Below are 27,742 nucleotides of genomic sequence, written 5' to 3' on the forward strand. Positions count from 1 at the left end.
TATGACTTTTTATGCCTTACTATACTATACCTTTTTATGACTTTTTATGCCTTACTATACTATGCCTTTTTATGCCTTACTATACTATGACGTTTTTATGACTTTTTATGCCTTATTATATTATGACGTTTTTATGACTTTTTATGCCTTACTATACTATACCTTTTTATGCCTTGCTATACTATGTCGTTTTTATGACTTTTTATGCCTTACTATACTATGACGTTTTTATGACTTTTTATGCCTTACTATACCATGTTGTTTTTATGACTTTTTATGCCTTAAAATACTATTACATTTTAATGACTTTTCATGCCTTACTATACTATACCTTTTTATGCCTTGCTAAACTATGTCGTTTTTATGACTTTTTATGCCTTAAAATACGATGAAATTTTTATGACCTTTTATGCCTTATTATACCATGTCGTTTTTATGACTTTTCATGCCTTACTCTACTATGACTTTTTTTTATCACTTTTTATGCCTTACTATTCTATGTCATTTTTATGACTTTTCATGCGTTATAATATTATGACATTATTTTGAGTTTTTATGCCTTGCTATATTATGTCGTTTAGATGACCTTTTATGCCTTATTATTTTATGACTTTTTATGCCTTATTATACTATGTCATTTTTATGATTTTTTTTGCCTTACTATACTATCGTTTTTATGACTTTTTATGCCTTACTATATTATGACGTTTTTATGACTTTTTATGCCTTAAAATACTATTACATTTTAATGACTTTTCATGCCTTACTATACTTTGCCTTTTTATGCCTTATTATACTATGTCATTTTTATGACTTTTTATGCCTTACTATACTATGACTTTTTTATGACTTTTTTTGTCATACTATACAATGTCGTTTTTATGACTTTTTATGCCTTACTATACTATGTCGTTTTCATGACTTTTTATGCCTTACTATACTATGTCGTTTTTATGACTTTTCATGCCTTATTATATTATGACATTTTGATGACTTTTTATGCCTTGCTATACCATGACATTTAGATCACCTTTTATGCCTTATTATTTTATGACTTTTTATGCCTTATTATACTATGTCATTTTTATGATTTTTTTTGCCTTAAAATACTATTACATTTTAATGACTTTTCATGCTTTACTATACTTTGCCTTTTTATGCTTTGCTATACTATGTCGTTTTTATGACTTTTCATGCCTTACTATACTATGTCGTTTTTATGACTTTTTATGCCTTACTATACTATGACTTTTAATGCCTTACTATACTATGTCGTTTTCATGACCTTTTATGCCTTTCTATACCATGTCGTTTTTCTGACTTTTTATGCCTTAAAATACTATGACATTTTAATGACGTTTTATGCCTTACTATACTATGCCTTTTTATGCCTTTCTATACTATGTCGTTTTTATGACTTTTCCTGCCCTATTATATTATGACTTTTTATGACTTTTTATGCCTTACTATACTATGACTTTTTCATGAGTTTTTTGCCTTACTATACCATGTCGTTTTAATGTATTTTTATGCCTTACTATATTATGACGTTTGTACGACTTTTTATGCCTCAAAATACTATTATATTTTAATGACTTCTCATGCCTTACTATACTATACCTTTTTATGCCTTGCTATACTATGTCGTTTTTATGACTTTTTATGCCTTACTATACTATGACATTTTTATGACCTTTTATGCCTTACTATACCATGTCGTTTTTATGACTTTTTATGCCTTACTATACTATGACTTTTTATGCCTTACTATACTATGATTTTTTTACGGGTTTTTTGCATTACTATACTATGTCATTTTTATGACTTTTTATACCTTACTATATTATGACATTTTTATGACTTTTTATGCCTTAAAAACTATGACGTTTATATGACTTTTAATGCCTCAAAATACTATGACATTTTTATGACCTTTTATGCCTTACTATACTATGTCGTTTTTATGACTTTTTATGCCTTACTATACTATGACTTTTCATGCCTTATTATATTATGACATTTTTATGACTTTTTATGCCTTACTATACTATGACTTTTTCATGAGGTTTTTGCCTTACTATACTATGTCGTTTTTATGACTTTTTATGCCTTACTATATTATGACGTTTTTATGACTTTTTATGCCTTAAAATACTATGACGTTTTTATGACTTTTTATGCCTTACTATACTATGTCGTTTTTATGCCTTACTATACTATGACGTTTTTATGACTTTTTATGCCTTACTATACTATACCTTTTTATGACTTTTTATGCCTTACTATACTATGCCTTTTTATGCCTTTCTATACTATGTCGTTTTTATGACTTTTCCTGCCCTATTATATTATGACTTTTTATGACTTTTTATGCCTTACTATACTATGACGTTATTATTACTTTCTTTTGCCTTACTATACTATGACATTTACATGCCTTATTATACTATGACGTTTTTAAGACTTTTGATGCCTTGCTATACTGTGACGTTTTTATGACTTTTTTGCCTTACTATACTATGTCGTTTTTATGACTTTTCATGCCTTATTATATTATGACGTTTTTATGACTTTTTATGCCTTACTATACTATACCTTTTTATGCCTTGCTATACTATGTCATTTTTCTGACTTTTTATGCCTTACTATACTATGTCGTTTTCATGACTTTTTATGCCTTACTATACTATGACTTTTTTACGGGTTTTTTGCATTACTATACTATGCCTTTTTATGCCTTACTATACTATGTCGTTTTTATGACTTTTCATGCCTTATTATATTATGACGTTTTTATGACTTTGTATGCCTTACTATCCTATGCCTTTTTATGCCTTGCTATACTATGTCATTTTTCTGACTTTTTATGCCTTACTATACTATGTCGTTTTCATGGCCTTTTATGCCTTACTATACTATGACTTTTTTACGGGTTTTTTGCATTACTATACTATGTTGTTTTTATGACTTTTCATGCCTTATTATATTATGACGTTTTTATGACTTTTTATGCCTTAAAATACAATGACGTTTTTATGACTTTTCATGCCTTACTATACTATGACGTTTTTATGACGTTTTTATGCCTTAAAATACTATATTCTTTTTATGCCTCACTGTACTATGATGTTTTTATGATTTTTTATGCCTTAATATACTATATTCTATATGACGAATTTATGACTTTTCATGCCTTATCAAACTGTGATGTCTTTATTCCTCAGTATACTTACACATTTTTTAGATTTTTTATGCCTTACTATACTGTGACGTTTTAGTGACTTTTCATGCCTTACTATACTATGACGTTATTATTACTTTCTTTTGCCTTACTATACTATGACATTTACATGCCTTATTATACTATGACGTTTTTAAGACTTTTGATGCCTTGCTATACTGTGACGTTTTTATGACTTTTTTGCCTTACTATACTCTGATATTTTTATTACCTCTTATGCGTTACTATACAATGTCTTTTGTATAACTCTTTATATCTTACTATAATATCACGTTTTTATGAATTTTTTATGCTTTACTATACTATGACGTTTTTATGACTTGCTATGCCTTATTATACTATGACCTTTTTATGGCTTTTTATCCATTACTATACTTTGTTGCTTTTATGACTTTTTTGCCTCATTAAACCGTGATTTTTTTTATGACTCAGTGTAGTAACACATTTTTTTATGCCTTACTATACTATGACGTTTTTATGCCTTTTTATCCTTTCTTATACTATGAGATTTTAATCACTTACCATGTGATGTCATTTTTTTGACTTTTTATGCTTTACTTTACCATGCTTCATTATACTATTATATTTTATGACTTTTATGCCTTCCTAAACCATGTCTTTTTCATGGGTTTTTATTCCCTTAATATACTATGACGTTTTTATGACTTTATATGACTTACTATACTTTGACATTTTAAAGCCTTATTATACTATGACGTTTGCATGATTTTTCATTCGTTACTAATTTATGTTGTCTTTATGACTTTTTATTCCTTATTATATACTATGACGTTATTATGACTTTTTATGCCTCATTATACTATGACTTTTTTACGCCTTACTATACTATGATGTTTTTATGACTTTTTTTGCCTTACTATAGTATGACGTTTTTATGACTCACTGTACAATGTAATTTTTATGACTTTTCATGCCTTACTATACTATGACGTTTTTATTAGTTTTTTTATGCCTTACTATACTATGACGTTTTTATTAGTTTTTTTATGCCTTACTATACTATGACATTTTTATGATTTGTTTAGCCTTAATATACTATTACTTTTTTATGCCTTACCATACTATGACGTTTTTATGACTTTTTTATGCCTTAGCTTACTATACTATGACATTTTAGTGACCTTTCATGCCTTATTATACGATGTCGTTTTTATGACTTTTTTTTGCCTTACTATACTATGATGTTTTTATGCCGTATTATACTAGGAAGTTTTTATGACTTTTGATGCCTTATTATAATATGCCATTTTTATGACTCTTTATGCCTTACTATACTATGTCGTTTTTATGACATTTAATGCCTTACTATACTATGTTGCTTTTATGACTTTTTTGCCTCATTAAAGTGTGATTTTTTTATGCCTCAGTATACTAACACGTTTTTTGTTTTTATGCCCTACTATACTATGATGTTTTTATGCCTTTTTACCCTTCTCTTATACTATGAGATTTTAACGACCTACCATGTGATGTCATTTTTCTTTTACTTTTTATGCTTTACTTTACCATGCTTATTTATACTACTATGTTTTTATGACTTTTTATGCCTTCCTAAACCATCTTTTCATGAGTTTTTATTCCCTTAATATACTATGACGTTTTTATGACTTTAAATGCCTTACTATACTTTGACATTTTAAAGCCTCACTCTACTATGACTTTTTTATGCCTCACTATACTTTGACGTTTTCATGACTTATACTTAAAAAACTGTTGCGAATGGGAACACCAGTGAAGCGGAGTATCTCCACAGCTTGGATGGAGACAACATGAGCCCTGAAGGCCTCAGCCTGCTCATTAATTTGCAGCAGAGCGCGTCGTCGGATGCTGCTAGTCCGCTCCTCTCTGCCTCCACTGCGCAGCCGCAGTTTCTCCTGGACGCAGAGAGCACAAGATAGAGAGACAGAAAAATGGCCCTCGATAATTTAATTTTCGCCCAGTGCATTCTTTATTTTTTAGCCTTCGTATTCGGTTTCATTGCAGTAGTGCCTCTATCCGAAAACACGGAGGATTTCCGTGGGAAATGCCTGCTCTTCACGCGGGGTATGTGGCAAAATGAGAACATCACTGTGTCGAAGCAGCGCTTCATCGTGGAGGAGTGGGGACCCGAGTCCTCCTGCAGCTTCATCACTTTTGTTGGGATAGCGTCTCTTATTCTGTCCGCAGTGCAGGCATGGAGGCTGCTGTTCTTCCTGTGCAAAGGACACGATGAGTGAGTGACAGTTCACTTGTGCTCGTTCAACACATTTCAACACCAGCTCCATCAAAAGCTCCATAGGACAGGCTATACCACGCAGGTTTAACGGCTCAATGTAAATGTGTTTTTCTGTCCATCTCCCACGCCCTTGTCTGCGCGCTATTCTGACAGAATTATAGATTATGTGCTGTATTAAAGGCTATGAAATGAGATAAACAAACCAGAGAATAAACCCTATAAAAACGACCAGTCATTGTCGCCCTCCATGATAAAGATGGAGGGAACACACTTGTGTTGCCTTTGAAAAATCAGAATCACATACTGTGGTATCTTGTGACATCAGTCACAGCCTGTGTGAGCATGTGTGACTCAGAGGCATCATTCATCATAGAGATGTAGATGATGCTGTGTAATAGTTCAGACCGTGTTTCAGTTTTACAGGCCTACATTTTCAAGAAAAAAAAAATTTACTGAGAATTATTTAAACGCTAAGCAGAGACAGTTTTTTTTCCATTTGCATACAGCTCCATATTCAACGCCTTCCTCAACCTGCTGATCAGCTCCCTGGTGGTGTTCACAGTCTTCCTGTCCAGCACAATTGTTAGTGTGGGTTTCAACCTGTGGTGCGACGCGATCACTGAGGGTGGGACCATGCCCAGCAGGTGAGAGAGCAACACATCACCTCTACTGACACAGAATTTCCGCATACAGTGCAGTGGTTCTCCGAAATGCCTGTTTATTTGTATAATTCTTTTTTCCTTTCTAGCTGTGAGGAGCTGCAGGGCACTGATCTAGAGCTTGGCTTGGACAACTCTGCTTTTTATGACCAGTTTGCTATAGCTCAGGTAGTTTTTTTCTTATGGTATCATCCAGACAAAATCCTGAATCTCAGTCTTGTTTTTACAATGATTTCCCTCATTCTTTCAGTTCGGCCTGTGGGCTGCCTGGCTCACCTGGCTTGGGATCGCAGTGATGGCCTTCCTGAAGGTCTACCACAATTACAGACAAGAGGACCTGCTGGACAGCCTGATCCACGAGAAGGACCTGCTGCTCAGCCGCTCCTCTCGCCACAGCTCTGACCTCAAGACCGGCCTGATCTAGAAAAATCTAGACGATGCACAAACACACACATTCACACTCAACCGTACCGTCCTCTCACCTGCCATGAGAAACACCAATGTTTGCCTCTGTAGACAATCAAAATCAATTGGCTTTTGCTCCCATTGACCACGGATTGAATCAACCCGCAGGTTTTAGCTTTGTTCTCCTGAGATGATTGATTTCCCCTCAAAAAAACCCTTCCAATGGTTGCTAATCCTTGAAGAGTCCTGCTTTGTCAAGTTTATTCATCCTCTGTGTGCGTTCCTCTTCAAGACACACAACCATAACTAAGCTTTGATAGCTTTGATTAAAACCATTCAGTGAAAATGTACACCCAGTTTTTCTCCACTCGTGAATTTCTATTTAGCAACACAGTATTAATGGACAGATTGGCAGATGGATCATGTTGTCTTTGTGAAACTTCTGCATGGACCTAATGCATGACAAATTAATAGGGTGGTTTTTAGATGTAAAGGGATGTTCTTTTGTTTTATACACCAATAAATGTGTTCCTATAGGCTTTTTTTCTGGTAGGCTCTGCACTGCCTCTCGGTGAAGTGAGAATTCTTTGCATGCTGCAGCAAAGTAAAATGATGTGTGCTTTTGCAGTGTATTCATACAGTTTCATAAAGGTGTTTTATAAAAACAACAAAGTATATCATGTATCAGGCAGCCGGTACAAAAATGCTTTAAGCAATTTGTGTGAGATTTTTAAAAAAAAAACAAACAGATCCTATATTGTGCCATATAGTAACTCAGGCTTCTCCCTCACACTTTAAAGGCTACAAACCAATATACTGCATTACTGTGAATAGACGCACAACTGTACCTGCATGCATCTCTCTCCCTGCTCCATTCACGTCACATACCCGCTTATTGTCAGACATTACAGGAAGAAAGCAAGTCATCTGCTTGACTTTGATAGGCAATGACAGTTTTATTCAAAACAATTGAAATCATAAAACAGTAGGAACTAAGAAAACCCTCCATAAAGGCACTTCTTTCAAAGTGACCATAAATGTTTGGACAGCCGTGAAATGCAGCTGTTAAGCTAAATGTGCACATACAGGACATGAGTTCACTGGGTATTGTTTTATTGCTAATGACAATTTAGTTTGACAGTACAGAGTTGAGAGTGTTTCTTTCCTCTATGCAGGCGTTATTAACCTCATATTGCTTTGACATTCAAATGTGAGATCTCCAAAATCCAACGCTTCTCCTTTGAGTTCCCTGAAACCTGTTATATAAAGGACAATGTTTTACTGGAAACAATGTGATGTGTGTTATTGCTCATAATGAGAGGTCTGTGGGATGTGCATCACTGTGCCCTTTGATCCCTATGATCCATTTGTGTGGTGGTTTGGTTGTTTGAATTTGAATTGCTTTATTTGATAAAGAGACTCTATAATAACAGACAGTATCTGATTCTGTCATATTTCTGTGTTTGGCCTGAAAAACAGTAATGAACCTTATATAAGGAGTCAATCCTTATTTTTTTAATGCAAATATTTGTTGAGCCCACACCCGTCTGTACACTTGTCGAAAGCTGGATGAGCATTTGACATCATGATTAAAACCTGAATATTATTGTTTTTAAATAGAAATGTAACAAAACAAAAAGTTAAAAAAGTTAAAATAATTGAAAGTTGGATATTTGCGTAGATGCAGATATACAGTATAGAAGAATAAATAACATTTAGGATAAAGGATATTTTGTGGGATTCAAGCAGTTATAAAGAGGAACACTGTCAAAAGCATTAGCATTCATTCTGTTTGAGTATATTCTCTTCGATGATAGATAATATTGTGCTGCAGATTTTCCCCTCAGTGAAACTAGGAGTCAGCTGACAGTCAGCCATACAGACAAACAGACAGTATCAAGTCTGTAAAGAAAGAGGTGTTTATCATCTGTTAGTCATTCAACCTGTGAAGTGATGCAGCCCTGTGTTTTCTTTCATTATCGAACAGTTTACACATTTGTGCTTCCATACTCTTCCTCTTGAATGTGTGCTGTGCCAATCAAAGCTGTTTCCAAACATCTCTACATTCATTTATGTGCAAATACAAGGCTGATTATAGTGATAGTCCTTAGTATAATGATCCATATATACACATTCAGTTCTGTGTAATATCTGATATACACAAATCATGTACCGTAGCAAAATAAATATGTGCATTCCATGGAAACATTCACTCACATACAATAGACTGTGACATGAACTGAAAAATCTCATGGTTGTGGTGATTAAATGAGCATTATATGTGAGCATCAACATTGCAGATGTGCAAAATGTCATTACAACTTAAAAGAGGAGTGGCATGCCCACCACCTTAATACATATATACATACAGACATGGAAGCTACATATTTCTGGGATCGTAAATTTTTTTCCTTTTCACTGTGAAAGTGGTTCAACACCACAGACAGTGTACAGAGCCTTGCCAAATGGCTGAGGTGTTTGTAGGCCTGGGCACCTTCGAAGATAGGAAAAAGAGGGGTTTGAAAAAAATTAAAGGAGGCTCCATGTCTCCACCTGTGGTCAGTCTCAGTCACTGCATGGTCAGCCATATCCAGCAGCCCCAAAGAAGTTGTTTCATATGCAGCAGGTAGACAGCCAAAGCGGCCTCCAGCTCCTCGCACACTCGCTGCGGGCGCCGGCGGTCTGTGCAGTACATGGCCACACCCAGGAATGACATCAGCAGGAAGAGGCAAGTGAACAGGGCGAGGTGGGGGCGGGACGGTGTCGTCTCGTAGGCTGCACACAGAAAAACAACGCCGGTTTTTCACAGCTTTGATTTGTAAATGAGGACAGGAGCTGTCACATGCACAGATTTGCTTCTTTCAAGACGTGGGAAGAGGCAAGTTTTTGATGGGATGATTTAATGTGACGATTTAATGTGACTACACTATCTATTGGGTAGTGGAGCTTTGTCACGCAGACTGTGTTTTCTGTGTCTCAAAAATTATTATAAAGGGGGTGATAGTGAACTCCATCCGTACTGCATGATAGTCAACAATGTTAATCAAAAGGGAAATTTATTCACAATTTGCACCTAACAACTAATCTAAATCAATCTCCTTGATTCTTTTCCACACTTTATTAGATCCAGTATTAAAAAGTGCAGTGTTCCTTTCACTTCCTCATGCAAATTAACACAGTGACTCTAAACACTTCCAGATAGACTTACCACCTAAACAGTCACAGTAAGGGATCTCTGTGAAGCCGACAAAGAAGAGGCCAGTCAGTCAACAAGAGGCAACCTCTGTGATGTACAGCAGCTACAAACCAGCTGCTATGCCCTCATAGACTCTACTATCTCTCTGGAACAGACTTCATGGTGCCTCATTTGCATGCATAATTAATTACGAAGAGTAAATCACTTGCTCACGTTTGGACGTCTCTTGGCATTACATTATTTTTAAATAGTAGAGAATTCCCATGGGGAAATAGTTTACGATGCAATCTATGGATGTTTTAATGCATGCTGTTCTCTCTCTTCACTGCCAAGTACATATAAAACACTCTTACATATGGGGTGAGGGCTCTGTAAGCTGAGATAGCACAAATTTTGAAGAAACTTTTTATAAATAGTTGAAATAACATTCATATTGTTACTGTATCAGTGCATTCCCTTATTCGTCTTTGTGTAAATGTAGAGCTGATATAGACAGGCTGCAGAAAATATGGGTGATATTCAGTCACTGGACTAGTGGTCGAGGCGCTGAAGCACCAGAGGGCAGCATGTTCTCTGGTGCACAAACACATCTGATCGTCTCTGACAGAGCAGGCTGGACTCACTGCAAACTGTTCACTTGTACGTTTTCTCACCATGTACTGTGGTCTCTGGCTCCCTGAATCGAACCCTCCGCTCGCCTTTCCGTCTGTGGTTTGGTTCTGTGTCTGACCCGTAGTTGGGGCTTGGCCTCTTAAGAATGGAGGTGGGGACTTTGCCGTTGGTTACCTACATTAGATACAGTTCAGGATGAGTATACTCATTACAACCTCCTGATAAAATTCAAAGAGCAGCGGCAAACAGCTGGAAGGCACAGATCTTTTACAAACAAGCCGCTGAAGATGCCTGCAGGTGTTGTTCTCTTTACCTTAGGTTTCGGTGTGTCCTCCTGTTGATGGTGCGTGTCCTTTCTGTGGCGGATCTCTGAGTGTTTCTCCCGGTGGGAATGAGGAAGACCGTTGACAGTGTCTCTGATGGACTCTGCAGCAGCGAAGCGTTTGGACAGTGCAGACACACACTGACCCAGGGAGTCTATGAAGAGAACCATGACCACACAGCACATGAGTTGTGATCAAGTGCTGCTTCACACTTGAGTTTGCAGTCTACTCTGAAGACAGACGATGAGGTGAAGTTAAACATACAAAATCACACATGCAAATGTGACAGAGAAAGACGCCAGTGTTAACTCTGTCAGTGCCAGGTAGAGCTCAAAAAAGTCCAGCTCGCTTTCCACAGTATGTTTGCACTTTGATACTTACTATTCCAGTACTTCAATAAATACCTTCTATTGATATTCACCAAATTTAAATACTGCATTGATCTCATCACTTTTTCTAAAAATAAATGTACAACAGCCCGGTATTTCGAAAAGGAAAAAAGAAAGGCTCAGTCTAGTTGCTATTTCATTTCTATTGTCTGACAGTTTCTCATCTCTCGAACTAAATACAAATAAGATCTGTCACTTTCCTGACTGAGCAGTGATTTAACAAATTTATAGGTCATTCTGTTACTGTCCTGGATCATTTACAACCACAACAGCCAATGAGACTGGTTGATTGAAGAGTAAATTATGTTTAATCTATGAAATAATATACCAATAATAAACTTAGATAAGCAGCAGCCATTTGTATGAAAATTCTCAGGCCAGATTTTAAAACAAATCTGGCCTGAGAATTTTCATACAATTTGGTTGATGTGAATTTGGTTAGCCATTATTTGAATAAACTTTCTTACGTTAGATAAATCTGGAAATCTAGATAAATTTTCATACAAATGGCTGTATGAAAATTCTCAGGCCAGATTTTAAAACAAATCTGGCCTGAGAATTTTCATACAAATGGCTGATGTGAATTTGGTTAGCCATTATTTGAATAAACTTTCTTACGTTAGATAAATCTGTTCCTTAAAGAAGATTTCAGGTCAGGGTTAAAAACACACACATGTGAATACCACCTTATTAAAATTAATTACACTGCCAACTTTTGAAAGATGGTCAAATATTACACAACTCATATTACATCAGTTATGATTCGTTTTTTGTTTAAATGTATTCCATAAGAGACTCTGTGAAAATTATAAAGGGGAAGAGGGAGACAAAACACCAGATTGTTAGATATATTTTCTTTTTTTTTGCTGAGAGTAGTCCAACATTTTCGGAAGAGGAAGTGAGAAATTTTCTCACCCTACATCTCTATTTTATTTTAGCCTTCCCTTCCCTGTCCCTGGTTATTTACTGCCGTCATTTCTAAGGTGGAATTTTGGTGGATATTGTGAAAATTATTGTTCCATTTAAATATTATGTGGTAGACATAATATTTTGAATTCAGTATGCACCTAAAGTTTAAATAATTAAAGTTGTACCAATTCAACAATGTGATATTATTTTGAGATATTAGGGGGAGGGTGTTTGTCAGTCAATGGGAGGGTGGACTGAAAATTTTAATAGAGCTTTTCTAAAAAGTGAACCATAAGGTTCAGCTGCCCAAATAATTTTCAGACATTCCCTAAGTAGTAGTGGGTAGTTTTGGGTAATTATAGTTTCAATATATCACCAAATATTCCCACATACTGCTGCACAAAGTACTACAGTCTAACTACAACTGATATATTCTATTTCACCTCACAAACCCACACGGATGATTTGTTAGCAGAGGCAGAGTGACTGACCCAGTTTACAGTGAAGTGTATCTCGGTGACGAGAGCTGCAAACACTTAAACATGCCCCTGTTGAAGCATCTCACTGTGGGTCAAGGAGGATTCCTCTGTGTACAATACAAAATAAAAGGTCACAAGAAGTGCATGAGTGTGTGCTGATCTGCAGCGATATCTACAACCACTCTGTGACCAAGGTTACAAACACTGACATGTAAACAAGCAGAGCAATAAATATAGTAAATAGAAAAATATTTTAAATGGAAAAAAAAACTAAAGCAATAAATAGATAGAAGTTTGTGGTAGAGATGGTTCTTAGTATAAATGATAGTGTATTGAAGGAAGAAAGGTAGCGACAGTAGAGAGAACCAGCAGATCTAAAGATATTTTCATATTCTGTTGAGTTAAGAAAAAACTAAAGAAAACTTGAGGTTTTCCCGACTGAAGCGAAGCCTGGGATTGTTTGAGTATTGCGAACATTAACCAGCACGGTTTTGGTGAGTTTATTCTGTTTTGTCAAGTTCGAGAAAAGAGTGTTCTGGCCAGTGAAGGAGTTAATTAATGCTTTGTCTTCGATCAGCAAAAATGGAAACTCATTTCGTGGAGTGTATAATTGTATCTTGAGTTAGTTTAGACAAGTGAATGCAAATATGTTTCCTTTTCATAACAATTTGAGAGTGTATTTCACACAAACTGAGTAATTTTCACCATATGTGGAAGCTAACGGTGCAAGGAAACTGCCACCATTTTTGTGTTCAAGTCATTTTGTGTTGGCAAAAAACAAACTGTTATTGAGTGACTGTTATTCTTGTTAATGGTAATCTTTATGTTGTTATTAAATTGACTTTTTCTGTTGTACAGGCCAGTTTTTTTTTTTCCCAAGGAGGGACTTTGGGCTTGGATCTCTTCTGTTTCTGTGTGTGTGTGTGTGTAACCCATGGAATTTGTACCTGCCGGCTATTTCATGTAAGGTCTCTTGCTTCAGTCTCTTACACATTATTCAACCACTCCTCTGAACCTAGAACTGGTCCAGTAGCTTACACCTAACTCACTGCTATACAGCAACATAAATGCTCAACACAGCTCTCTGACCCTCAGCTTTTTCACCATTTCATCAAACATGTTTGAGGCCATCTGAGGTGAACAACAAGAAATAATTGTAAATCCTCTGTATGGCTGTCTTTATGTAGCTGGTTGTGTTCAGCTCCACTACCTCTGAAAGCTGACTCAACAACAAGGCTGGTTTCTTCATACTGATTTTTTACACCACAGCAGTCTTCACAAAAATGCAGAGTTCAGAGTCAGGCAGAGTGTTGCTCCCTCTTAATGCAAGCCAAGCATACATTCATACTGTACAAAAGAAATGTGCCCTCAAACTGTCACAAAGCTACATTTCCTTTTTTGCTCTGCATAAAACCACTCTTGTGTCCAACATGACTGCAAGTGTTTATTAATTCAGCATTTTTGTGGGTTGACATGGTTTAAAGGCTAACTCAAGTTCCTTAAAGCACATCCACACTCTGCTGTGTGCTCTCTAAAGCAGAGGGGAGAACTTGGTCTTAACATTAACATCACTGTTCTGTGTGTTGTCGGGCCTCATGAGACACTAAGGTCTCCACCCTCACGTGTCAGACTGAGTGTTAACACTGTTAAATTACTGAGAGAGGTGTCCTCCACTATTGTTTTCTGAATCATACACTGATGTTTGTTTTTTCACTGACTATCAGCCTAGATGTGGACGTCATCCCTATGTTGTAACATTACCTCAGAATGACAGTAGTGTTTGCTGTGCCACCCTGTGTCGCTCCTCCCTGTTGAGTATTTACCTGAATATTCAGTCTTGCCAATCTCAGCGTAGACAGTGGCCATAAGCTCCAGGCTTCTGGCTGTAATTGGGTGATCATTACCAAAGGCCCTCTGGTGGATCTTTGTAGCCTGAAAGATGCAGAGACATGAATTTAAAGATTAGACAAAAACACCATTAAATGTTTTATTTGTTCAAAAATCTGGAGAAGAAGTGAGGAGAATGATGAAATGTACATACCTTACCGCTGTATTCTAGGGCAAGGTGAGGTCTGAAAGGAAAAGGAAAGGAAAATGGCCCCATTAAACAAATGCACTACCACTTATAATCTGCGGCACTGGAAAATAAAAGCCGTCTATTAAAAATGGATGCCTCTGAATTATCAGATGGAATTTCTGAGCACATTCTCCTTCTATCGCAAAACATAAACACAGTAAATATTTCCAAAGATGGTAACAATACCTGATCTTAATCAAGTGTAGTGACCTGTGCTGTATTGCCAGGTTTCAGTGTTTACAGCAGCATGACGAATCTAAACATGCGCGTGCTGTGATTGGACAGAGACAGCAGGGCTGCGGGTGCTCAGGTGCCTTAAGGAGGAAGTGGAAGCCTTCTATTTTTGCCAGCACTGAATGCGCCTGTCTATTGTCCAAGGTGAATTACAGACAGCATGGTGTATACAGGTTGGTTTACTGACTCATGCTCTTCCACCACTCTTCTGCTTAGTGCTAAGCTAGGCGAACATGATGTGGCGCACTGAGGATTTGCCAGCTGTTCCTCTCATATCTGCCCTGGAAAAGCAGCCAAGGACAGTCATCACCCTCACACCCTCACGTGTGCCTATAGATGTAGAGCAAGCTCTGTTTAGTGTGACAGATGTCAGCTTCGCTGTTCCAAACCCACACTTCCCTTCAATTAGTAATGGCCAGGTGTCAGTTTGCACTGCTTTAGAAGGACCTTCTCAGGGACATCTGATCGGCAAAGACAGAAAAGCCCTTTGCTGGCCCAAAGCACTTCCTACGACATCACTGAAAGATAAGGAGTATTACCACTTCCTGTCTCTAGGAAAGAGAGATTGGGTCTGAAGCTTATGGTGGGGGGAGTAAGGGCTTTTAGGGCTTATCAAAGAGCAGAATCAAATTTCCTACCAGAATCGGTACCACCTCATTGAAGTTTAACTACTGTATGCTCCTTGCATTAATGAAGCACCATGACTCGTCCTCAGCAGAGCAAAACCTTCCACCCTCTGTCACCCTCTCTGGCAATCACGTTAACTGACCTAATCCCAACAATGACAACAGAGGCACAGAAAATGGGTGCATGCTGCGGCCTAACAAAGTACCCCTGCAACAGGAGACACCAGATCCAGTTAAAATGTTCCTCCTGTAACACTCACGTAGAGTGCGGTGTCTCTTTTCTCTACATCTACAGGGAAATTCAACTCGGGCTAAAAAAAACTTGGAGCTGGACTTTATCTAGTTGAAAGAATTTCCACTCCAGAAAAACAAACGTGTGGACGTGTCAGTGGACACGATGCTTACATTTGTTTTGTGTGTAACCAAAAATGCCCCATTTGTGACAAGGTCAGAGCATTACTAACTATAATAGATAAAAGTGTTTTTTTTTAAAACTGTCATGCAAATTTACTCAAGCAAGACAAATACTTAATTTCATTCAGTAAAATATTTATACCAGAATGATCTCTTGTCTGATCTTGTAAACTAAGCTGAGAGTTTTACTTTATAAACAAATGAGCTAGTTTTCTGTCATTACAAACTGAGCTGCTGCTTGCAAAATAAAACTGATAACAAGCAATATATTGTTTGCTTTGTTACACCTGAATCAGCACCATTTTCACTTCAGCTCTGTGAAATGATGAAGGGTCAAATGCAACTCAAACATTAACTGTATGCAAAACTGGCAATAAAACAGTCATAAAAGTGGATTTATATAACTATACAGTCACTCATGATGAGCCCACAGAGGATGTAACGCCCCATTAATTATACCACAACAGAAGCTACAGCAGGACACAGTTTTACCTACTGTTTGCTCATGATGCAGAGCTGAGCCAGCCGTTCGAGGTGCTGAGCCTGGGAGGCCTGCTCCGAAAGCTCCTCTGGGGTTGTCCATCCCGCAGAGCCCAGTGTAGCCTCCTCCTGAGGCCCTGTTACACAAACACAGGGCATGGAATCACAGTAAGCCCGCCAACAAACCACTCAGCCTTTCTATCTATCCCTGTCTCCTCACTAGTCTTTCCTCTTTTTACCTCCCTACTACTGCACAGAGTTTGAAAAAAAGAGCCTGAAAAGCCTGGGTATCTGGCTATTAGCCTGTCTGGCACTGCTGCAGACTTTAAGCTTGAACAGCACAGTGGAGCCAACTGACGACTGGAGACAAGAGAGCAGAGATAAGGGCAGGAGAGAGCAGATAAGGGAGTCAAACAACACACTCACCACGCCCACTGGAACACTGAGACACACACACACACGCACACGGTGACAAACCACAAGCATACAGTATGTACTGTCCACACTAAGCAAACTCTACACACAACACATACAATAATGGAAGTGGAAATGGCTTGTAATCCATGCGGAGAGAAAGTGCAAATAAACTGTTGTAACAGGTAAAGACTTTTGTTTGTGTGACAAAAACCACAGAATGACAATTATGTCAGCTGTCAGTGGGGAAATACACAGACGGGTACGTTTGAAAATACACCGGGGAGAGGAAGGAAGTTTGTAAGCTGCAGCTACAGCACCAGCTCTGCCCCTGGAGAAGTCCAACATTCAATCTGAGTGAGTGCTGAATCAGGGGCCTTAGTATTCTATAGCGACACACAGCTCCTAATGAGATAGTGCAAAGTGTGGCCATTTGTCTTCTACTATGCCTGTCCCCGACCTCCTCCGCTGCGCCCACGCTACACTGCGCTGCTGCCTCAGCAGCAGACAGAGAGGAAGAGGCAGACGTCTGGAGCAGCAGCAGGTGATGAATGAGCGGCCTTGCTGTGAACGCTCACTTAAAGCTCCACCAGGTATTTTGTAAACAAAGATGGACTTGGGTAAAATGGGACATCCTTTCATAGTTTTTTGGGGTTTTACAGAGAAAAGCATTGTATATATTATTTGCTGGTTAGTTTGTAGTTGCAGGTTACACACAACTCACTTTGGAAAGCTGCCTACTACAAACACAGTCAGCTTTACTGTATGTGGTGCCTTGCTAACAGCCTTAAAATCAAATAAAAATAAAATTTGACATTGGCCACAATCTACCAAAAGTCAAGAGAAAAAAAAAAGTTATTTTTCTCATTTTTCTTGAAGGTTTCCATATAAATAACTATGTCATTTGGTAATAATTATAAAATTAATGCCAAATTACACGTGTTTTTCTTTTAATTTTTAATTAAAAGAAATTTAAGCCTTCCAAAAATATAAATAAACAACTTGAAAAAAAACAAACCAAAAAACAAAACATGCACCATCAAAGACATCTTAAATTGCACAAAATACAAACAATTTATACAATATATGGACGTATATTCCCAAAAGTATTTACCAATACCGTAATGTCAAAAGTACTTGCCTGTACTCCCCTGAAGAGCCGTGAGCTCGATCAGTGCCACCTCATAGAACATTTTCTCAGCCTGAATGAACTGGAGGGCCTTCCCATCTGTTTATATGGGTGAAGGATCAGCCTCAGTTGTCAACAGGATTAGTCAGTTGTTGATGTTAAAAACAGCCTCGTTGCCCAGTTCAACACTGCTTTTTTTTTTTTTTTCTCATCCCTCTTAAGAATGACCCCTTTGGGCAAACACAATGTGTAGTAATCCAAAGCAGTCTGTTGATCTTGAGGTCTGGATTTTGCAACACAGATTTCAACAGCTGGTGTCTGTGCCATTGTTTTTGTACTGTTATCTGCTGTTTGTGGCTTTTTTTTTCAAATGGAGCAACTCTGATGTAAAACAAGTTTGCCGACTCTCACAATATACTTGTATCTGATTACACCTCATATCTAGTATCACATTCCTTTTTTTTAATGTCTGGCTTCATCTTTTGTTTTGCCTCCTTTTGATAGACCTGAATACCACTTTTGTTTCCATGAAAAGACTGTCTATGTAAGGCATCCTAAAAATAGAGGCTGTTCACTTTGTCAAAACCACTTTGCGTATGTAGTGTCCATCCCACTGTAAAATGACACCACTGATGCTTGTCAGGTGAATTTAAAGACCAATGGGACAGAGAATGCTTAAAATAAACACAGCCCTGCCTGTCTAAATGTCCTACTTAACAACAGATCTCTCAAGTGTAAAACACTACAAATTCCATTCTAGGTATTTCGGTTTTGATGATCACACTACTTTCCAATTACACTTTAATATAGCTACATTTTTTATACTGAGGTTGGAAAGATGGATAATAGTTTTCCACTCTCAAAGAACAGTTAAGCTTGGATCTGAAAACCACAGCAGCTGGTTTCCTTCATTTTGTCACTAGGAGAATAATGTCAGCACTCCACACTACTGAGGGAACAAAACAAGCAAGCCGCACATCCACCAGGAAACCAGGATCCAGTTAAAATCCAACTGTACGCATGGTCCTCTACAAAAGGAAAGGACAGTTTTCATACAGAAAGGTTAAAGATAGAAAAATGTTTACAGCTGATGAGTGCCCCAAGATACCATAAAATAAGATAGATGGTGATGGGTGGATGTTGAAAAGCTATTAGTAGATGCACATCTGAATAATTTAATCTACAGTACATCAAGAGATGACATAGCAACCCGTCATTAAAACCCAGCATTTTTAATAACAAATCTCCCTGGATAATATTATAATTGCACACAATAACACAAATGTGGTAACAATGTTTTGGATGAATAGAAATTAATTATACGTGTCCCAGCTCCTGGGAGTCATCTGGCAGTGGGAAGTAAGGTGAGTATGAGGTGGACCATCTGGGCAGGAGGATTAAGGGAATGGCCTTCATCAAAGGTCAGAGCACTACTTCTGCCTGCTATTCTTAGCCTGGCTGGACCACAGCAACGCCACGGCAGGAACCTCACACAACACTCTCCAGGGAACGGGCTCCATTCTACTCATTGCCACACACATAAACACACACACAAACCAATCACCCCATGAGCTGGCAATTGGACTGCACTCCAAAACTCGACAAGAACTTGCATTAACACTAGCACCTTCAAAGGCATATCTGATCGCACGTGCTGCATAACTCCGCCTAGAGTGCACAGAAATAACCTCATGACGTTCACTCTCAACTCCTCCCAGCAGGATTCTGGGATTTCCTGTAGAGTTTAATGTGATCGTACTATATTGATTGGCTTGTGTTCTTAAGCTACTTGTGACTGTCTACTACTAATTTCAATATTGCATATCCACTCAAAATGTAAAAATAGGATATGCACATTTTTTTAATCTGTTATTCCCTTTTATATGAGATTAAAGTCAATTTGTCCAGGTCAGTATACTTTCCAAGAAACATGTATCAGCAAACACTCGGCAGCCAAAAGAGCTTTTGGCTTTGGACAAAGGTCACTTGTGCATACTGCCAGCTCTGATAACAATACATCAAACCTTAAGCGGTCATGGCACTGCCACTATCACAATCGACTGCACCTAACATAGTATATTTGTCTGGAATAAAGCCAGAACACCAGGGTGAAATTAGGCTACTCTGCATATGGAAATTGAGCCTTGTTTACTAATCATGGATTTGGTTAGACTCTGATACAGCATGTGAGGAGACACTGTAAATGCTGCTGTTGTTGTAAACGTTCCTGTGAAACAGCAAAGTTCCCACATCCTGCTCCCGGTTTGAGCTCGACGACCCTTCACCTCGCTCCTCGAAGGACCATCGCAAAAACCACAACATCACTGCCCCTGCTCTGATGATGCACATGAGAAATACTGAGAAAACCGAACGAACATTTTACTGGAAAATGACCAAATCTTTTCACACAGCATACCAATCATTAACAGACAAATACTCTAAGGGCTTTTAACCCACACTGATCGGATTTATTTATACATTAGATTATATTCTTGCTCTGTTCTTTGTGTCATATCTACTTTTTTCTGCATTTCTGATTATTCCTCTCTGCTACTGACCCACTACACAGTGTAAGATCTGGTTACATTCATACTATAGGTAAAAGACTAAAACATGGTAACTCTACCATACATAACGTTTGACACGACATGACACCATTACTATTTATGATGTTATGTAATAAAGAACTGTATGTCAAAAGATTTAACCCTGTCATGGTGGATGACCCTCTTAAGTAGCAACCCTTTCATTCTGAGAGGGGCCAACTCTGATGGCTATTGATGAAGCTCAGCTCAGCAAATTGACCTGTTTTGGAAAATGGACAGTGAGGGGTAGAGCCTTGCTGAGGTAGATAACCTGAGCTGGCAAGTTAAGTGTTGGAGTGTCTCAGTAACGGGGAGAGAAGCCATGGAGGTAATATATCCCGAAACGTAACACCGCTCTATTATCTCTAGTGTATGTCCTATACTGCTATAGTTTATAGAAGCAGTGAGGTGGCGATGCACAGGCTAGTCGGTGTAGATACAGGTTAATTAGTGCTCTCTCTCTCTCTCTCTGTTGTGAAGAGATAAGAGCTTACAAATCCTCTTAAGAGACAGACACACAGTCTGAACGACACACAAAACATGTGGCATTCTGGGACAAATGTGTTATTATGAACTCGCCCAAAGACATCCACTCATCCCTCTCGGTTTATGCTGCTTTCTATAATGGGTCTACATCCTCCATTGTGCTAGAGTTTCTCCACTGACAATCCTTTACACGTTCACCTCACAGAAATGGAATGCTAGTTTTATAGTTAGCCGCTTGCTAACGCTTGTGGGACGGTGAAAGTAAAAGTGTCAGACATGTGATGGTGAGCAGAGACCGATTGTCCCTGATTTTGTGAGTAAAGGATACAATTCTTTTCAGTGATGAAGAGCTCTGCAATCTGTGAAGCACAAAAAAACAACCAAGGGACATGATTAAATATTAAATAATTAATTTCCAACATGTTTCCCGTGTGTGTGTGTGTGTGTGTGTGTGTGTGTGTGTGTGTGTGTGTGTGTGTGTGTGTGTGTCTGCATGATGTCATGGGCTGTCATAACAAGTAATTCTGCTCTCCTCGCAGCACCTTCGGTCTGGTCAACATCATGCCACACGTTCCAAAGTTCTGGAGTAAAGGCTATGTTTTGACATCAGGGACATTCCTCCGGGTGCGACTAAACAGAATTAAAATTGCAGCCTTGCCTTTGTAGGAGGGCTTTGTAAAGTAGTGTGTAATCTGCTAAGACTTTGGCCCGGCTGCACAGTGCCAAAACATTAATGCCCGTGACCTCATAAATAGCAAAACATAGCCCACACACAATGGGACAGACATTAACTGGGTACAAGTGTTTTTAACAATATGATTTGTCTAACAACACTCTGACTGTATTAGTCCTGCATTCTCCATGCAATACCTCATTTAGCAGCACGCAAACTATCACTATCATCCTACTGAGATGGAAATGATCTGACAGTGTCAACACAGGGGCACATGATGGAGTGTGCTGTTAGATTTGACATTGGTGTTAGAGATATCAAGGTTGAATGTGTCCTGTGTGCTGTGGTGTGTGATCATTTATGATGCTCTGAAGGAGAAGTGAGACAAATGTGTCTGTACAGCTGTGCAAATACATGAGACAGCAGATTTACTGGATGCCTGTAAAGAATATGTACATGCATGTTGGTATGTGTGTGGTAGACAAAGAAAGGTAGCATGTGTGTATGTGTGTGTGTGTGTGCCCAGTCCCCATCTATCTCACCTGGTGTAGGCAGTTGGGCAGAGAGGTGAAGCTCTGCACATGGGTCAGTCCCAACAGGCAGCTGAGGAAGCAGTGGAGGGCGGCCTGGTACTCCCCCTGCTGCTGGAGCTGCTGTCCCAGCTCAAACAGGCCCTCCCTCCCCCCGTTCAGCATCCCCAGTCCCAGCCAGAGCCAGCACTGCCTCCCATCAGACCTCCACCGGCTGAGGACAGACGTTCCTCTCTTCGCCACTCCACTGAAGCACCACAGGTAGAAAGAAACAGCCACACACGAAGTGAAAGATAAAAAAAAAAAAAAAAAAAAAAAAGAAAAACAAGCAGCTGTTCACATAAACACAGATAGAAAGGTGCTGGAGGATCAGTAAGCAGCACAGCTTCCTCTCAGTCTTGTCTGTGCACAGTAAGTCAAGGACAGGTGGTAAGGAGCAGGCTGAGGGAGCTCCGGCGACTCACACAGAAAAGATCCATTCCCCTCCCTCCTCCCAGGCTGCACCAGGAAAGGAGGACAGAGGAAGTCGGAGAGTATTTGCTTTTTGAGTGGCAGAGCTCTGGACCAATCCCTGCTTTGCTCACGCACAGTAGCTCCACCACAGTGTCTGTAGCACATTGGGTCTCTCTCCAATCCTAGAACAGGGAAACTGCAAAGATGTATGTTTTGATGACAGAAAGCAAATATAGTGTGCACATGTTCTATTATGTAAATCAGTAAATGTAGTATGCAATAAGATTTAAATTTCATCCAGTGGTTTGGCCTAAACCTCTCCCTGCTGTTGCACATTCACAGATCAGTGCATTATGTACAGTACATCTAGAGTCTGTGAGAGAATCATTTCAAGTCCTACTGCCCCACTTATGATTTATAAATGAGGAGTGCATAAGAAGCATGCACCGACCAATAAGCAAACCAGAATAAATGCTGTGTGAGCATGCTTCACATTACCACAGAGAACCCCAGCTTTTGTAAATTCTTTGAAGCAAACCAGAGAGCTCATGCAAATATAGGGTTATTAGGAGCAGCCACTGTACAGTATGAGAGAGAAGTCATTCCTCCCTGTCCAAACAAGGACAACAAATATTTATTCACAAGGAGTGCCTCCGCTGAATGTTGGATCACTTCCCTTCACACTCTGCTAATCAACATTAATGTGAGGCCAATCTGTGCCCGAGGAGAGGGAGAGGGAGAAGAGAAGAAGAGATGTGGCCACAGCACATGATCCACGGATGATCTAGAGGATCATGAATGCATCTTGACTTTGAGAGCAGCGCAGCTCCCCACCCTTGCTCCATTTGAACACGAGTGTGGTAGCTGGAGGAAATGAATGGGGTAACACAAAGCAAATGGGCAGAGTCAGTCTCCATTAATGTCCGATTCACCTAGCTAAGCAAGATGGGATTTTAATGGTTGTGAACGCCAGTGGACAGGGGATCAGAGAGCATTAAACTTGCACTGGCAGGTCAGACTCAGGGAACTGTGAACATTGCTCATTTTGGACTAACAGCATTTAGGACAACCGTGGGACTTGATTATGCTGATGCTGGACACTTTACCCGCCCCCCCATCCACAGGACTGGGAACACAGAAGAGCGATTGTGCTCACTTTACTGTGTTGTCAATAGAGTTGAGTCAGAATGCAGCGAGAAAGTAAGCAAATCGTCTGATGTGATGGGAGATGGAGGGACACTGGCTGACTCTCAGTGTTAAGTCCTAATTGAAAAAGAGTGGGCTCCATCTCATTACAGGCCAGTCAAGCTGAACAGACACGCATCAGCTGCGAGGAGACGGCACTGGATGTTCTTGTCTTCATGTTAACAACATCTGACAACAAGCATGCAACAACAGCAGACCTACCCAAGCAGGACTGTAGCCTTTCATGTTGAAAAAGTGTTTACCATATCATGTGGCATGATATGATATCTGATATGATGACAATATGGCAATATGGAGTATAATACAATCACTGCGCTTGACATGTTTGGTTACGATGGGGAGTAAGTAGCATGAAAAGGAGCCTTTGTTTGCTGATGGCCGCATTTTTCTTGGTGGCTCAGCTGCATAGTTTCTGGTGAGGCCATCACATACTGGGAAGTAATTTCATTTTAACCAGTTTACCCAGTTTAACAGTTTTTGTATGTACACCTTAAATATACATTTTCCCACAGAAAAACAAAAAGCTTAATAACCTGTGAATTTACTCCCAATTTAAGTATTCTCTACTCTGCTATTATGCTTTTTAAAACTGAAAGCTTGCTTGGTATGCAAGTAAAACTATGTAAAAACAATGGGAAACACTAATATATCGAGGCTGATACAGAACATAGAATAAATACATGTTAGAATACACCTCACACTGTGGCTGTCAACCTTCTGTAGCCCACGCCACATGCTATTGCTACTGTAACTTTAATACTTTAATCATTTGATCATTTTTCTGATCAGAGTTAGTGAAACTACTTTGAAGATTGCTGCTAGGCCTTGCACTAAAGGACACTTTGAATTTCAGTCATTCTGTTCTTTATTTCTCATGGAAAGCCCCTGCAAAAAAAAAAAAAAGCCTTTTCACAGAGGACATTTTCACATGTTCCAGTAGGAAAACAGAAGTGTAAATAATAAAATTAACCAAGTATGAATTCCATTTAGCTGCTTCATTTTCCTGGTCCTGGTATTGTTCAGGCTGGCTGATTGCCCCACTGTCATGGCTTACTGGAGCACTGGAATACATCTGAGCCATTATTAATGTTATTAGTAAAATCTTTGCTTTTCCTACTATGACAAGTGAAAATGTCTGCTGTGAAAAAAGCCTTTGCACCAGTAGCTGCAGCCTTGTATATCAGACATTTTAGAAATCAGCAGTAGTGAAGATTTGCATCTTGGCAACGGCTGTCTGGTTTTCTAACATTATGATATAAAAGTTTAGTCTGGAGGATTGACTTATTTGACTTGCTGGCACCACAAGGCTGTAGATCATTTGCTCATACCCTCCTCCAAACACCTCTTTGTGCATATACTGGCAATCATTTTGACAAAGATATTGACTGATGTTCACAATTCTACATCGCAAGAATGGAAATCTACCTGTAATTGGAATATTGATTGCCTGTCCTGTGAAGTTGGTAGACAAATACATCAGTATGATCAGTAAACACTGTCCGCGGCAACTGTTTCCAGGGAAGCCAATACACCAGACTAATGTAAATGAATGGTGGGCAGGCCCTGCAACAGAATGCAAAGTAGAACGAAGCATTACCTTTCGCAGACATAAATCTAACATCCGCTGGTTATTGCAGTGCAGTAAACCTCGATATATTCAATTAGTGTGAATGTTTTGTGTAATATATATTTACAGTGTTCTGCCATGAGTACATTTTGAGCCGATGCAAATATCACTGTAAACCATCATTAAATAAGTACATAACTAGATATGAAGCAACTACAAAACGTCTGAATGTTACAGAAACTGTAGTTTTCCTGTAACTTTCTGATTAAAATCAAACATGGCCTTCACCATTATTCTGAAACGCTCAACAACTCCAGTTTACAGAAAGTCTGACTGTGTGGATATTTGGGTGTCCTCCTCTTGACTTACCATAAGGTCATAAATCTTAGATGATTTAATAAACCATTTGTTAGAATCATGCATTTTGCATTGTCCAGCAGGTTTGCAGAGGAACATTGCTTCTCTTGTGTCCTCGTGTCATTTCACGACACTGCGCATGGCCCTACATCAGCATATACTATTTATATTTTCTGCATTGTGCACATACAGCCACTCTATGCAGTTTTACTGTAGCCCAGAGGCCTTTGGTATGGAATATTCTCCTCTGTGTGAGTGACAGCTGCTATGTCCCTCGCTACAGTGCGCCAGCTCCAATGATGTGAAGAAAGAAATCAAGTATTCTATTTGATATACAGCAACATAGTGATCCTGCAAGACTGCGTCAACGTATACTCATGTAGAAGTTTGTGAAAAAAAAAAAACATATGTGCTGCTGCACCCAGGAAACCTGGTGCCATTGTTAAGCCATCCATACTGTATGTCTGCATTCTGGATGTTGGAGCCTGTAGTCTTGGCCCACAGTTTAAACCCCTCCACTCTCCTGCTGGTGCAGCTGCATCCCTCAAAGATTCAGGCTCTGGCAGTTTAATACGCTTGGACCTCACACCCCCAGCTACTGAGAGGCAGTTTATGACCTCCATGTAATCAGCAGTAAATGCTGCCACCATCTGTCTCTTTTTACTCAATTATCTGACCCAGTGACTTTTACTGAACACTGTCCAGGTAAACACAGTGATGCAAATCTCCCTGCTAAGATGATGACACATCTATACATCATCTAACATGCTTTATGATTTTGTTTTTGGTCAGTTCTCATCCCAGCAGAGCTTTGAAATAAACGCTGTCCTTCAGTATTGAGCAGAAAACTCTTACAGTATCAATCCCCATAGATTTTATGCAGTTCAAGCTGTGAAGGTGTTATTACATCAGTCCTCATTACTGTTTTATTGTGAAATAATGGTCACAATGTCGTATTCACTACACACTCAACATGACTAACACTAGCTAGAGCTTCATTTAAAAGTCCTTCATGAAAACTGCCACTTAACTGGGTTTATAATGATTCATCACTGTCAAAGTGTATTAAAATCATTAAGAATGGTTGATTGGGGGAATGCCTTATACAGCATCTCCGCTTAACTTATTATCTTTTACTCCACTCTGGCACCCCCTCATGGACAATCCATGGATGTTAAACAGTCTGAGTCAATAAACCTTTGCAAAGCTGAGTGCAGCAGTTCGTGTTGTCATTGTGAAACAGATCCCATGTACAGGATATACAAGTCATTCAAGTGGGTTTCACTGTGTAATGAGGTTTTGCTTTTAGTGTGACACAGCCACAAGCATGAGGGAAAGATTAATAAATAGATATATAAATTAGATAGTTTAACATAAAAAAAATAGTATGACTCTCCACAAAATTAAAGGCATCAACTCTCTGTAACAGAAATTGAACATTGCAGTATTTGTGCTGATTGATGCTTATATAAGGCAGAAATACTACATCTTTATTCATGAATGGTTTTGCAACAGCCTGTCAAGATGCCACAAAGATCTGCCTGAGTGAACGAGTAAATAAATCTGAGTAAATCAGGTAAAAATGTAATCACCTGAGAGAAGTGATTGATGCTATAAATCCTTATAGGCCCACATGTCTCGTGGCCGTCCTCATTCACTCAGAGTACAGGGCCATCTGTCGGCAAAAAGAGAGTCAGGGTTGGTTAGCTTACGTTACGTGGGCAGTTAGCTAAGAGACAACATCAAGTATCCGAAGACGGAATTTACTTCATACTGTTAAATTGATCTGATAATGACATACTGTAAGTCACTTATGACACCCACTCAGATGTAACTGCAGGCTATTTGAGATCGTCACCTACTCCCACACATTCATTGACACTCCCGGATCTATTGCGTTTATGAACAAGCTTCTTTTTCTGCTTTTGTCTCAGCCCTTTTAAATGCTTACGAGACATCATGTCAGACTCTAAGATAGGAACAGTGACACACTCATGGCTGGCTACTCATCCTAACTGGGATATCATAATGCTTACAGTCACAGGATATCTGCTAGACCTCA

At 38.8% G+C, this 27,742-nt stretch overlaps 2 protein-coding genes across 2 annotated transcripts; one reads left to right on the forward strand and one right to left on the reverse strand.

Moving 5' to 3' along the window:
• Nucleotides 1-5,166: 5,166 nt before the first annotated feature.
• Nucleotides 5,167-7,977, forward strand: tmem179ab (transmembrane protein 179a, genome duplicate B). Its single transcript, XM_023417278.2, has 4 exons — nt 5,167-5,474; nt 5,984-6,121; nt 6,226-6,304; nt 6,387-7,977. The coding sequence occupies exons 1-4, from the start codon at nt 5,173-5,175 to the stop codon at nt 6,558-6,560; spliced, it is 693 nt and encodes a 230-aa protein (XP_023273046.1). The 5' UTR covers nt 5,167-5,172; the 3' UTR covers nt 6,561-7,977.
• cunh14orf180 (chromosome unknown C14orf180 homolog) lies at nt 7,478-22,442 on the reverse strand. Its single transcript, XM_023417277.2, has 9 exons — nt 22,110-22,442; nt 21,223-21,253; nt 17,836-17,922; nt 16,297-16,417; nt 14,491-14,521; nt 14,273-14,381; nt 10,663-10,826; nt 10,391-10,523; nt 7,478-9,316 (listed from the first exon to the last, which is right to left on the reverse strand). Exons 1-9 carry the CDS (start codon nt 22,260-22,262, stop codon nt 9,111-9,113), a joined length of 1,035 nt encoding a protein of 344 aa, XP_023273045.1. The 5' UTR covers nt 22,263-22,442; the 3' UTR covers nt 7,478-9,110.
• Nucleotides 22,443-27,742: the final 5,300 nt, after the last annotated feature.

The sequence above is a fragment of the Seriola lalandi genome, unplaced genomic scaffold (genome assembly GCF_002814215.2).
Source record: "Seriola lalandi dorsalis isolate HSWRI2012SDOR001 ecotype SW California unplaced genomic scaffold, Sedor1 jcf7180002054573, whole genome shotgun sequence".
Taxonomy (NCBI): domain Eukaryota; kingdom Metazoa; phylum Chordata; class Actinopteri; order Carangiformes; family Carangidae; genus Seriola; species Seriola lalandi.

Bases quoted from the DNA above. Each gene is read 5' to 3' on its own strand.
- tmem179ab (XM_023417278.2), top strand. From the start codon at position 5,173: ATGGCCCTCGATAATTTAATTTTCGCCCAGTGCATTCTTTATTTTTTA. The intron at 5,475-5,983 runs GTGAGTGACAGT...ATTTGCATACAG, and splicing joins CTGTGCAAAGGACACGATGA to CTCCATATTCAACGCCTTCC. The intron at 6,305-6,386 runs GTAGTTTTTTTC...TCATTCTTTCAG, and splicing joins ACCAGTTTGCTATAGCTCAG to TTCGGCCTGTGGGCTGCCTG.
- cunh14orf180 (XM_023417277.2), bottom strand. From the start codon at position 22,262: ATGCTGAACGGGGGGAGGGAGGGCCTGTTTGAGCTGGGACAGCAGCTC. The intron at 14,522-16,296 runs GTAGGTAAAACT...TTTTCCTTTCAG, and splicing joins CTCTGCATCATGAGCAAACA to ACCTCACCTTGCCCTAGAAT. The intron at 14,382-14,490 runs GTATGTACATTT...TGCATCTTTCAG, and splicing joins CCCTAGAATACAGCGGTAAG to GCTACAAAGATCCACCAGAG.